The sequence below is a fragment of the Coturnix japonica genome, chromosome 14, assembly GCF_054131305.1.
Source record: "Coturnix japonica strain WE chromosome 14, WE-NBRP24, whole genome shotgun sequence".
NCBI lineage: Eukaryota > Metazoa > Chordata > Aves > Galliformes > Phasianidae > Coturnix > Coturnix japonica.
The window spans coordinates 9,666,117-9,679,688 of NC_140676.1; the positions used below are offsets into that span (position 1 = coordinate 9,666,117).

The 13,572-nt window shown below is 37.9% G+C and overlaps 1 protein-coding gene and 1 long non-coding RNA gene across 16 annotated transcripts in view; one reads left to right on the forward strand and one right to left on the reverse strand.

The window, feature by feature from the left end:
- Nucleotides 1-13,572, reverse strand: part of SLC12A1 (solute carrier family 12 member 1) — a 47,145-nt gene that overhangs the window by 20,759 nt on the left and 12,814 nt on the right. Inside the window, exons 5-15 of one of the 3 annotated variants that reach the window (XM_015872942.3) lie at nt 13,080-13,175; nt 12,329-12,424; nt 10,962-11,101; nt 10,433-10,543; nt 9,364-9,475; nt 8,747-8,874; nt 6,136-6,220; nt 5,135-5,286; nt 3,446-3,553; nt 2,598-2,721; nt 1,738-1,839 (exon numbers count right to left, since the gene is read on the reverse strand). In XM_015872942.3, coding sequence (XP_015728428.2) covers nt 1,738-1,839; nt 2,598-2,721; nt 3,446-3,553; nt 5,135-5,286; nt 6,136-6,220; nt 8,747-8,874; nt 9,364-9,475; nt 10,433-10,543; nt 10,962-11,101; nt 12,329-12,424; nt 13,080-13,175 — 1,254 coding nt within the window. The remainder of the gene's footprint in view (nt 1-1,737; nt 1,840-2,597; nt 2,722-3,445; nt 3,554-5,134; nt 5,287-6,135; nt 6,221-8,746; nt 8,875-9,363; nt 9,476-10,432; nt 10,544-10,961; nt 11,102-12,328; nt 12,425-13,079; nt 13,176-13,572) is intronic. The other 2 variants (XM_015872944.3, XM_015872943.3) reach the window with 2 other exon arrangements.
- Nucleotides 1-13,572, forward strand: part of LOC107318751 (uncharacterized) — a 44,133-nt gene that overhangs the window by 11,729 nt on the left and 18,832 nt on the right. For 8 of the 13 annotated variants that reach the window (XR_014934369.1, XR_014934368.1, XR_014934374.1 and 5 more), the window contains exons 2-6: nt 8,710-8,938; nt 9,870-9,942; nt 10,456-10,552; nt 12,606-12,801; nt 13,258-13,455. This is a non-coding gene — a long non-coding RNA (uncharacterized LOC107318751). Of the gene's footprint in view, nt 1-8,709; nt 8,939-9,413; nt 9,542-9,869; nt 9,943-10,455; nt 10,553-12,605; nt 12,802-13,257; nt 13,456-13,572 lie in introns of those variants that run through there. The other 5 variants (XR_014934373.1, XR_014934376.1, XR_014934370.1 and 2 more) reach the window with 4 other exon arrangements.

The following is a 13,572-nucleotide window of genomic DNA, read 5'->3' on the forward strand; positions in this document are numbered from 1 at the left end:
TTATTTCAGGTTCTGTCAGAATGGATGGGAGAGATTCATGCATATTCTCAGGCAGTGTATCAACAGTTGCTTCCAGGTATTGACTGATGTAGATTTCTATCTGCACTGAGCACTGGAGCTTGCAAACCTTTCACTATAATCTGTTTTCTCCTATGTCCAGCTTGGCTTTGAATGGCTGTTCTTTTTATACATGTTTTTGCCAAATTAAAGTTCACTGGTTCGGAACTGAAAATTGGTTTTCCTTTAACTCCAAGTAATAGGCTATTATGTCCTTTTGATGCATATGTATAGAACTTATTAATGGGAGCTAAATGCTTGCTGAGAGGAGAGTATATACTAATATTCTAAGTACACATGTCCTTTAAACTTGGAAATTGTCTGGCCTTGATGCATAAAAATAAAATAATTTGCAGTTGACTTTAAAGAGATATTATTCCTGCTGCTTTTCAGCTGCAGTATTGAATCCTTCCCTTGCTAGCAATTAAAATGAGACAAGCAGTGAGCCTCCATGGTTTGCAGTTCTCTGCCAGGTGTTCAGCAGACCTTTTTTCCTCTCTTTTGGAGTGAGGACAAAACACTGAAGATACAAGGAGAGGCTGAGAAACCCTGTCTGGAATCGTCTTTGTAATGAGGGAATGGGAATGTCCTGCTGAGAAGAAATTTGCTGTCCTGCAGCCTTGCAATTATAATAATCTATCACTGTGAATTGGCAGAAATTAACTGTTGGAAATGAGAAAAGAAAAAAAGTGGCTGCAGTTTTGTCAGAAAATGTTGAGTAGTGGCAGAGTTGAATCAGATGCACATACATGAAGTCTGTAAAAATAATTTTTACTCAGCTCTAAGGCCACGTAGAGCAGATCTGCGTTTATTCAGCTGTGCAGGTAATTAGCAGAAGTGCTCATCTCTTCTGCCCTCTGAACAAATGGCACCTTGCAGATCTGTAGGAAGGAAGTTGATGTAGGCATTTATGCTACCACTACAGGTTTCTTCACACTGGAAATCAAAAATGTATTCCTTGCTTCTAGAATTGAATAATTGATTCATGGTAGCAGGAAATTGTCTTTCCTCTTTGCTCACAGTCATGCAGCTCAGCTGATTGACTTTAGTTCTCAATGATGATGTTGAGGTGAATGGCGATGCATATGCCTGTAAGCCTATGTTTTCCCTTGCTGTGCAAATATAGAGAGTGACTCCCTAGATATCCTTGTACAGGACCTCATTGTACTCTGCCCTACAGTTCTGCTACTAGCCACTTCAGTGCTATCTCGATGTTGGTTTGGGGACCTGTTCTTGTTCTGTGTGTTTTCTTCCTGGCAGTATCACTTCCATCACAATTACCATTCTTTTGAACTTTCTTCAAATGTCACTATAGTTTTGGCAGTGGAGGGCATAAAGACCCCACTACACCTTGCTTGCTTTATGTGATCAGAGATACTATAGGTTTTTTATCCCTGTTGAATGGGAAAAACACCCTAAGGAGGAGCTTTCTTGCTCCAGTGGAATCCACTAAAGCCTCTTTTGTCTTACAGAACTGCAGGGAACTTAAGAGAAAGAGCCATTATTTTTGTCTTTTGGAGATAAATAAAATGTCATCATATTCAGTGGGAGCAGTAAAACTTCAGATCACATAGTTTAGATGTTTTACAGGTACCGCAGCTTTCTCTGACACGCAGTCAAAAACTCGCAGAGATGAGTTTGTGAAGCCCGCACTTAAATCAGTGGTGAATGCTGACTCACCTGGAGATTTTGCATATGAGGCATGAAAGCAGGAGAAATTAATCAAAGCGTATGAAGCCAGGAAGAAATTGGAGATGATTGGAGCAATGGTGTTCAGTTGAGCTGCAAGACACAATTCAGGCACAGGTACTGGTTTCCTAAGTTGTGTACAGCTTTTTCCTGATAATACCTTAAATCTGTTTATTGGCTGGATTTGTTGTCCAGAGAGAGTTCCAGTATTTTTCTGTGGTGCTAATCTAAGATCACCTTGATATACCTCATTTCATACCAATGTGTCTGCTCATTTATATCATCTATACGCTATGCAAGGTTATACTTGACCCTGATTCTGCAGATTGCCTCTTAATGATGTGGAGCTGGTGTAAGTTTCAGAACTTCAAATATGTGATTTAGAGGACAGATGTGATTCTAAAAAGGCTACTATTAATCTGTAGTTAAAACGTATTGTTTTGCTTTTTAAATGGCAATCTGAATTGTCTCAACTATGCTTTCCATTTATTGATAGCGTCACACAATTTCAAGTCCTGGAAAAACTAATTTTAAAATTTCAACACCTCCAAATGTACTGCTAACAGTGATAGAACACTCAATACTGGGATTTTCTGATGCCAGTGCTGGTAATTTGAGCTAATTATGGAGAAGTCTAAGCAGAGCAGGCCTCCTAATTACGTCAAAATTATTTCACCTCTGTATGCAGTATCAACTAGAAATATATTTTCAAAGTTTGCCATATTTGACATAGTTTGGGTGTGCTAACTTGGTTAGAATCTTTTCTAACTATAGCTAATCATCATATTGAAATATCAGTTTATAGAATTTCAAAACATCAGATTGTTGCATTTGTGTAACTGTATACAAACCGATCAAAATGAATGCCATAGCAATCACAAAAGTGAGTACATATCCTCTGATTGGCTCGTTGTTTTTTCCATATCCTTTGGCAAAGAAGTGTAGTCCTTTGTAGACATTGTCCTTGCAAAGAGCCTGATGAACAAATCAGGGAGAAATGCTAAGCAGGATGTTCCTGCATCAGAAGAAATTCTCTGTGAGTGACAGCTTACTAGACAGCTAAACAAAAATTTAATCTATCTTAGTAGTTCACATATGTCTACCGTAATGGCATGTAAACATTCAAATAAGGCGATAAGCCAATATCTTGCTAAATTATAGCATCAAAAATCACAGACATTTAACACTTATTCAGTGTTTTAAAGAGACATTAACAGAGTTCCTAAACAGAGTCTAAATTGATGGAAACTGAAGCAGAAATCAGATCTGTGCAAGTTATTTGTCTGTCCCATGCCCTCCATTGCCATTCTGTGTGCATTGCTGCTTCCAGCAGCTTGTGGACAGCAAGTCTCAGCACACCTGCCAGCACAGGAATGAGAGCTTCTGTAGATTCCAGGCATTCCTGAGGTACAGACAGGCTTTCTGTTAGGAGATAGTGGTCCTGAAAGTAGCCTTGAAGCTAACAAAACAAATACGTGTGCATCCCCCTCTCCTGCCACCAAGCTGAGCTCTGACCGAAGGAATGCTGCAATCCTAAATGCCCACATCTGTAGGAAGGTGATAAGACCTGCCTATTTCTGTAGAAATACATATGTCAGCGCTATTCGAATATCTACTGCATTTGGCACATAGAGTTCAACTAAATTGCTCATTTTTGAAGTAAAGTGGAGTATAAAGAAATGAATACTTGGATTTCTACCTGGAAAACTTTTGGTGCACTGACGAGAGATGCCAGAGCTGATGACAGAGTAGCAGAAAAGATGCCTGCTGTGATAAGAGGACCAAAGCCAGACACCATACTCATCACCTGTAGAGGAAAAAAAAGAAGGAAAAATAATAGCTGGGCTTACATTTGAATACATTTTTTATCACAGATCTGTTTAAGTAGTATTTTTCTGTGTGTCTCAGCTTTTAGTAGTCCTAAAGCCAATATACTACAAAGCTGCTGGAGGTATTGAAATACTACTATTCTTTTTTTAGTGGAAAGCAACCAAGCCACAGCCAAATGTGAATACAAACCTCCATCTGTGTGCAGGGGCGTATGTGTACTCTCTGAGATTTTCTTACCTCCTTCACTAACTTAATGCCATAAGTAACAGCCTTTGCTTGACAGATGAACGCTTGTAGCAAGAAGGGAAAGTGGAAACAACAGGAAAGAACCCTGAAGTACTTAGCGTGGTCAAAGGGATTTGTGTTTGTTTGGGTCTTAATATTATTTACCACAGCTAAAAAAGGAAGAGAATGTGTATCTGTGCTGGCACAGTAGCAGTTCTGCAAACAGCAGTGGTGGGCACCATAAGGCCTTTCTTTCCTGGGGCTTTTCCTGGCCTTCACCGCTGTTAAACCATTAAGAGTTGTTAAGTTCAGAAGCAGCAGAGAAGGAAGTAAAAAGATGAAGCAGATGGATGCAATTGCCCAGTGCTTTTGGTGTGTTAGAAGCAGACCAGGAAAGAGAACAGTTAATTCTAGAGATTTGTCAACTGAAAACGTAGATTTTCTGACATCAGTCTGGCAAGAATAAATGTAGAAATGAAATTCTGTTAATGCTTTTGGTGAGGTCCTTTTTTGAAGGCTTCCACAGGGTTTGAGCAGCTGAACTCGTGGGAATGAGGGTAGAAGGAAAGCAGTCTGCAATACAGATGGTATATCCCTTTAAAGGTTTTTACCCAGCCCTGCCATTTAGCAGAAGCTGCTGGGGAAAAAAAGCAAGTGACTTTCAAAGCTCCAAATGGCTAGTTGAAAAGCATGTGCAGGTAGGCGGTGAGCTCCTCTGGTGGCTGTGAAGCAGAGGGGCTGCACAGACATCTGGGAGTTATGGTCGTGGTCCTGCAGAACTGCTTTACTTTGATCCTTTGCCTAAGCTTTGTTTTGAAGAATAGAAATGGCACTCTGTCTGGCCTAAGAGAAATATCTCGTTACTTTTCACTTGATTTTTCACTTGACTATTTCAGATACTTTTTTAGAAGGAGTCTGAACTTTGGCTTTTGTATTGTGGTGTAAACCTTTAAAAGCATCCACAGCACCCCTGAGGTGAAGCCACATCCACGTTTTAAGGAAAGTGAGATGAGCTGCTCATCTGGCAGGAGTTCCAGATGTCTCTGTTAAGTCTTTGAGTTCGAAGGTGTTGGAGGATATACTCCTGCATGGTACTTGTTGAAAGAGGAGGTTAGGATGTAACCAGAGTACTGGGAAGACTAGTGGCATCGGATAGCTTCCATGAAGCTGACACGAAGTGTGCAGACTTTTCACTTTACTCTAAAAAAAAATTTTTCATTTTTTTTAGATAAAAGTGAACTTCCTGTTGCTGTCACTTGGCAGTAAATAATATCTTTGCATGTTTGTACTAAAGTATTTGTGAGTCGCTTATTGTTGTATATGTTATTAAAACCTGAAAATTATTCATCAGCCCGTAATCACATGGCTGACTTCTGCATCTGGAAAAATCATAGCCCAGGTTGCAGGCAGATGATCCGTTGCAGCTCATCCCAGGTATAACTGTATCATTGATGTTCCCAGTAGCATCTCGCACAACACAGGAGGCTGTGGAAACAACGATACATCATTACATTCCTTCCTCATGAGAACAGAAGAATGTTCTTGCCATACTGTGATTATTGGTCTGCATACATTTTGTTCAATCTCTGCTCTGGCATCATCCCAAAAAGTAATGTTTTGTGATAGGCCCAATTTACTTCCATGTATTACAGTTTTTCATGTTATTTATAGGCAGCTATTTTCTCCTGTTACTCTTAAAATAATAATCCAGTTGACTAAAGAAGACATGCATTTGTCTAAGGGTAGAGAACCAGATGCTTTAGAGATCAACAATAAATTAACTAAGAAGTACATTGTCAGTCTGAGGCCACTGTTCCAGGAGTCAGTATTCAAAAGTACCATTGCAGTGAGAATCTTAGTGACATCGCACATCTTCATGAAGAGATACAATTGGTTAATGTTGACACACAACAGATAAAACAAACATGTTGCCACATCACTTGTGAGTGCTCTGTAAGACTAAGGAGAGCAAGTAGAAGCCATGTGAAACCTCAGTATGAAGGAAAAACAAAGATGAGCAACCATGGGTGCTATCAGATAGTTGTCTTTGATGCTAAATCAAATGCAAAAGCAACCAAATAACATGAAAATCCCTCTTCTATGTGAAGTCAGACAGGACAAATGCCACTTGGCTTCTGAAACAGAGACCTTAGTTTCTGCTGTTTATTTCTTCTTACTCACTGTTTTTACATGCAATAAAATCAAAGCAACTACCTCTACATAATAAATCCACAGGATTAAAAACTGTTGAGGTTAATCACTCCTTTGCATACCAGGTTTTCAAATTTTCTTAACTGTATCAATTAAGACGTCAAATAGAGCTTCTTTGCTTACCTGCACATACTGCAACGGCTATGTAAGCAACTGTTGTTATCAGAATGGCCAGCATTGTTCCTTTGGGTATCGCACCCTGCGGATCCTTAAAATAAAGCAGTGATACAAAAAACACTGAGTTCACATGCTGCATTCTGTAGACTCGTGAGTCCTATCACACTGTGATATGTAGAAGGTAGATTTTTATCACTTAGAAATGCACCCATAGCTCCTGTCCCTATGCATATATAGCCACTTAACATTTGTTGGTGCAGTGCTCTTACCCTGTAGGATATTCTGCAGGAGTGGGGCTAACTCTGCATTTCTGAGTGCTCTAAACTCCCTCTACTGTGAGTGAGTCCAATGATCTGCGTTATAATTTAGTGCATGTTTGTTTCTGCTAGGAAGCACTTGGTGAACTGTCTTCTCAAGTTTCTTCAGTGAGGTTTTTTTTAGTCGTAGATGCCTGGAATACATTTTAAGCCACAAGTTGTTGTGCTGTTATAACAACAATGCTCATTGAATGGAAAAGAAGTATAATTTGGTGAGTTGTGTGAAATGGGGATGAATGGCTTAACTGCGTTTAGCAATTAACATAATTTTAATGAGGTAAGGATTTATTGAACTGAAAAATAATTTCAAAGTCATTTCAACTCTGTAAGACCTTCAGCCCTTTAAATCATGGTAGCTTTAATACATACAGTTTTGGTGTGTGTGCCACTGTTTTTGCCAAATCTTATGTTGCAGTCTTAAACACCATAACCTTAAATCTTAGGATTTAAGCTTTACTGCTTTACAACTTCTAAGTTATGTTAACAAATAAACATATTTAATGAGTTGCTATCATCTTAACTTCTCCTAAGTCCTCTGCAGTCCCTAGTAAGACGGACTCTTTCTATGAGTAGGCTTTGTATTAGCTCACCACTTGAATGTGTAGTGTCTACAGAAGCCTGTACATAGCTGTTTGCAGGAAATTTGATTTAACAATTTTATGTTTAAAATAATTCTTAGCTTGCCCTTTAGACTTCTGGAGAGGGTGGTTAATTTAATTAGACCTGTCTAATGCATCTAAACATGCTCAGTGGGGAATCTACAGCCTGGAGGAGCTGGTCATAGACCTCAACCTACTGACAGATTGGAACAACTGCAGGGAGCCAACAGGAGAGTTGGTTCCTTTGGTCTGTTCAAACTCTTTCAAATAGCATATGAAAGAAGTGCTGCTACTTCGGGAGTTTACCATAGATAGAGAGCACCATATATGGCAAAATAATTATTTTTGTTTGCTGAAAAGATGGAGACTGTGAGGCTGATTCAGTCTCAGGGGGCAGAAGTACAATGATTTGTTTTGTTTTGTTTTTAATTAAAAATGGAATCTCATAAACATTATTATTAGTGGCTCCAATTCCACCTATTTCGCTCTGTGCTTGGCTTCAAAAGCAGTCCTCTGGAAACTAAGGAGATGAGGCACACAGTCACTGTAAGGGAGGGAAACAAAACTGTCTGTCAAGGATGGTAGGATTCTGATGAACTTGTGTCTGCTGTGCCAGTACAGAAATAATAGATACTTGGTTGAATCCTTACAGCATCAGGAACAATGGGTCTATGTGATAAAGCCCAAAGCCATCAGTGGATATGCTGCTGGAAGCTAGGTTTGAGTTGTGTTCTTTTGCTGAGCCCTTTGTGTTTTGGTTTACATGCTTGTTTGTGGTGTTTTATTTTGTTTTATTTTAAACACTAGATGGCAATACTTGGGTCATGGATACCCACCCTGGTGCATTTTGTAGTTTATTGTAATGCTGTGTAGTATTGTGTTGCTGTATATTTACTAGAGATGTTTTACAAAATGCTTTGCTGAGCTTTGAATTTGTTCATTTTTGTATTTGGCCGTAAATACTCTGCATTATACTCACTGTGCGGTCATGAAAACTAGAGAGCACTCAAAGTTATAACTAATTTCTTGTCTCTGACTTACCAGTTTGTTTGGGTACTGGAAGTACCATCTTATATAACTGCTGCATTGCAAGAGGAGAGTGAGCTAGACAAAGCCGCCCCAGTAAGACATTTAAGTGCCCTTGGACCTCCTTTCCCTTTCTCCTCAGACTCTTTTCTTCTGTCACAGCTGTAAACCTGCATCTTTTCTTTTGAGCAGATGTAGTGACAAGGGATTGGGACATATTTGCTTTCAGTAAATGCTCTATTTATTCTGCTATGACCCTGAATAGAAAAAGCTGATCTCCCCTGATTCTTATGAGGACAAACAAATCTTTACAGGTGTGTTTTTGGGGATGATGTTATAGATTTTGCAAAAGTGCACCAGGAGATATACACAGTTTCTCTGTTTAATGTTCTGCAAATGGTCCATTAATACTACATTACTGCAGCATGTGGAACTATGCTTTTAAATTATATAGAAACACAAATCTGAATGCAGTAATTTGTGTAAATAATCGTAATGTATTAGGAAAGAAAATGTGAACTGGTATTTTTAAATAACATGGCAGATAGTTAAAAGAGAGTTTTGCTTCCCCAAATGAGGCATGATTTAAAACTGAATACAGCGCTGATTCATAATTAGTTTTCTTGTTCTTTTTTCAGCCCACAGCTGGTATTATGAAATTAATGAAATACATACTTCCAGATCTCCTGAGATGTTGGCTCCTGCAAGGATGCCAGTGGCAGCTGGGAAAAAGATGGCAAACACTGAGAAAAATCCTTCTCCACTTCTGAAATCTGGTCCAAAGTTTTCTGCAAATATTGATGCTGCAAATACAGGTGAAGATGAAAGAAGCTGATGGGATTTGATTCCAAAGTTACTTAATGAATGGTATGAGTAATCTAGTCTTTCACGTCTGTACATTTGGGTTTGAATCTGTCTCATATCATAGCAAAGCGAATTTGATTTCCTCAGTCTGATCCCCAGTAGGATGTGCTTGTCTGCATCTCAGAGCTACAGCTCCGTATTGAAGTGACAGCAGTGTCACTACAGCAGTTGCACTTAGCTCTGTGTAAAGGTTTGTCTGCGCTCTGCTGATATATATGTGACTCGAACTGCAGCTAACTATTCTGTCAGCTTCAGCAGCAGAGAGACAGACTCAAAATTAAAGATGAAATAAATTCCCTTGGTTTGCAAACCTATTTAAACTTGGGCCAAAGATCCTGATCTTGTGACCTTTTTCAGTAGAGTCCTCAACTCAGTATGCAACCATGAAGGGTGAAGTTAATGTTCTATGATAGACAAGCAGTACTTGCCTTGGTAATTAAAAAAGCCTCTTGCCTTCTTTTCGTTGTTGGTAGGAATAACTGTCCCAATAAAGAAGTTTGCAATGGCAATAAGGAGAACAATTAGAAGAATAACTTGAGCCTGTTAATAGAAACAAAGATTTCCCCAATGATTTTAATTTACATTGACAATGGAGATGGCTAAATAGTAAGTGAATAAGTGATGTTTGTGTTCCCTATGGCGGATTACAAATTTTTATAGACCTGGAGAACACCAGGAATTGAGACAGCTGAAGAAAACAAACTGCTATCAGCTAATTAAAACAGCAGACAGTTTTTACTAACAGCCTTTATAAAGTAGATAGTTGTAATTTAATTTTACTTTTTTTCTTTAGAGGAAAAAGGAAAGTGAAAAAATTAATGCATAAATATCATGTATGAGACATTTTTATATTGTTATATAAATTGTTTAGTTGCAATGTGTTGTCACTTGAAGCATTATAATATCTAATTGGTTTTTTGATCTCTTTTATAAGCAGTTCTAAGCTTTTGTCACAGCAGAATATGAAAAGGGGAGTCCTATTCTAGACCTGATTCCTACATTCTGAGGTATTTCCGTTTGTATTTCCATTTTTTATTTTTTATTTTAAGGTAAAGGAATAGCAGAGATAAAATCATCAGAGATTATGGAATGGACAGAAAATAGAGATTTCCTGCTAGGCAGATTTTTGGAGGGTACAATGACAAAAATACTGTTCTAACAGCTACTTATTCTGTCAGACTGCATCAAAAGTAAGGGCAAAAGGGGCACTTACTCAAGGCTTTAAATGATGCCATGGATTATGAAAATCAATATAATCAAGCTGTCTGTGGAACATAAACTTCCCTTTTCCCTCTTAATTGAATGTTCAAGGAAGAGCATAGAGTAGTAGTGTTTTCATTGAATGTAATGATTAAGCTGTTATTGCTTTTAGAAAGGTTAGGCATAAATTGAAGGAATGCTTTTGAAAATCCCACCTGTTGTACAGCATTCCTCACATGTTAACCCTGCTTAGTATTTTAATATATTCTTTGCTTGTATTTACTCATAAAACATTACCTTTGCTTCCCATTCCATGCCAGCAACAGAGATGCCAAGAAGACATACAACAGTTATGGTACCTATTATTCTGATATCATTGGACTCATCTACCATTATCGTATCACTCTCCTGAAAAGAGTAAGAAATATTATTAAAACTAAACTTTCTCTATCAAGCTGGTAGGTTTAAGTAACAAGGTGAAATAAAAGGGAACAAGTTGTCATAGTTTAATTAGTTTCAACACTTTTTGGGGCTAAGTATTCATATTTCATGCTCCAGCTTGCACTTAGCTGGGGTTATTTGACTATCTGGATGGATATCTATCTCCTTTCCTGATTTTTGAGGCTTTTGGTGAGAAATCATTGGCATTTTCATAAGATAGAATTAATTTTGAAGTGCCCTCTCACAGTTAGGCAGACCAACATCTTTCCTGGTAAAGACATTGCTAAAAAGTATCACAATTTAAACAAATACTGAAAAAAAAAAAAAAAAAGGAAAAAAAAACCAAAACCCAACTTAACAGTGAACACAAAACATCTATATTTACCTTAAGAAGCTCTACAACTGTTTCAGCAAATCCAACTACATACATAGCAACTGCCACAGCGTTTGCAAAAGCAAAGATAAGTCCTATAGATCCACCAAACTCTGGGCCTAGACTTCTTGAGATAAGATAATATGCTCCACCTGCAGGCAGAAATTACTGTTATTTCAGCACAACTAAATGCTCAGTGTTTGCTTATTTTTCTCACATAATACCACAGGAATCTCTACTTTAAACCTAACAAACATAATAAAGATTAATAGAGAACACGGAAAAACAAGGAATGGGCTTTGCACCAACTCTGCCTTCAGACTATTCTGAATGTCCTTCCACTGCAGTAATCCTTTAGGACATGCTAGTTTGCAAAGCTAGATCTTCAAACAATTTTTCATGATACATAATATACGTAGGTTGCTCTGAAAGTAATGCCTCTTATTTGTTTCCATTTATTTGTTTCCATGGAGACTACAGCAAATGCAAAGAGCACAATAACGCTATTTGATAGGGAAAATTCTCAGCTACAGAACACTATTTTTTGACACAGTCATCAACATTAACTATGCGTTTTCACCAGTGATGAACAAGAGTACATGCCATGCTTGTAAAAATGGCACCAGCAGAAGTGACCCACTGTTTCACAGATGCTATGGTGGCATCATTGCTGAAATGTATCACCTACGACTTCACTGTGTTCACTTGCAGTTTTTAGGCTCAATAAATGTCCAGTGAGCACTGATGAATTTCGATGGGTGCAATTTTTTCCATGTGGAGGAATTCAATTCCACACCTTTCCTTCATATGCACTTCCATGTCAGGCACCATTTTGTCAGACTGCCCCTCTGCTGCCATCTGTTGCACAGCAGGAGTTTGTAATGGAATATTGGTGAGAAGGTTTATCCTCTACTGTCATACAACCAACATCTGCCTCTTGCACTGTGGGACAGTATATTAAAACAGAATACATTACTTTTGGAGCAGCCTTCATAGTTGCACAGAGTAGAGGAAACATCACCTCAGGATAAGTTCTGCCTTATTTAGATCCATCCCAATTTAGCATGTATAATCTTATAGTGTGATACATTTTTAAAGTTCCCACAGAGGAATGCAGTGAGTCATTAATCCTTTTTTGTGTGTCACTGTAAATGGAGCATATTACTTTGCCAGTTAATTATTTCATCCCTGCTCAATATTTTTTTTTTGCCAAGAAATGTTTAAGACTATAAATGTTTTAAATTACTGTTGTTCCATTGAGAGAAATCATTCCAGATATATTTATTTATTCTTATTTTGTTTCTAAGATCCTAATTCCCACTTTTTGCTAATTCAGATCTGTAGAATTCTGTATTTTTCATGAAATGATTTTCACTTACCTCCTCTTACTACTCCATTAGTGCAAATGGCAGACATGGAGATACCTGTTAAAGTTGTTACTACTACGCTCAGAGCAATAACTATGATTCCAAGACCTGAAAGATTCGAAAAAGAGAGTATATTCAAGAGTATTCAAATACCTGTTCTGCTTAAATGATGTAGTAAAAACTTGTTGTTTTCCACAGAGGTTAGCATGGTCTGGTTATAACTTTAAGGCTCTGAAATGTACTGAAACATGCTTTGATAAAATATCTGATGTGCATTTTATTTTTCCAGTGAAAATACTTACTCGTCCTCTAAGGAGGCAGCTGAAATGTAAGGGCAGTTATAAAGACTTATACTGGAAAGAACTGAATTGAAGATATCCACTGATCTGCATCAGACTTAAAAATAAGAGGAAGAGTGCCTCGTGCTTGTTTTGTCCAAGGATGTCCAACTTGAAAAGCTCTGAATAAGAAAGACCTGCTGAAAGGTAAGAGTGAAAAAAGTGAAAAGCTGGATGCCACTCCTCATGCTGCATTTGGCAGGAACATCTGAAATGTACTTCAGAGACTGAACTGAAATGTGGAATTTAGGAAAAGAGACAACTCAAACATGCAATTTATTGTGATTAGAGTTGTCTAGAATTGTTACCTCTGGGTTCTGTAGATCCATTGTTTGGATTATCATCCCTCTGGTTTGCATCATATGAAAAATAATACATAAAGATCTTTTGGAACTTGAATGCATTAGTAACCCTAAAGATTTTACCTCCACGGACAAACCCATTAGTTGCTATTGCAGAAGTTGACAACCCAGTAATTGAGGTTACCATCGTGGCGAGGAGAATTATGATTACTCCAAGACCTGTCAGTAATAAGAAGATAAAATATTTTACTCATGTTCCATGATTCTTACAAATCATTTTCTGTTTTAATGGAATTTTCAGGCCAGAATCAGAGCAATAAACAGAAAGTTGGTTTGTTGACCATTTGGAATTTGCAGAACGTTTCCAAGGAGTCCACGTGCCAGTAGTAAATTATTCCCATCAGTCTCCAAGCAATGATGATTTCTGATAGGAGTACACTTGCCAGAAGCTCTCTTATGATTTTCAAATTTTTCTTCAATAGCCACGTGAAATGACCAAGTAAGTATTCCTTGGTCTGAATGTTTCTATGTGCCTTTAATATACATCTTGGCTGTTCAGGAGATTAACCAGATTTCTTGTAAGAATGTTTCTGTCTTTCATCAGTTAGTTAAATAT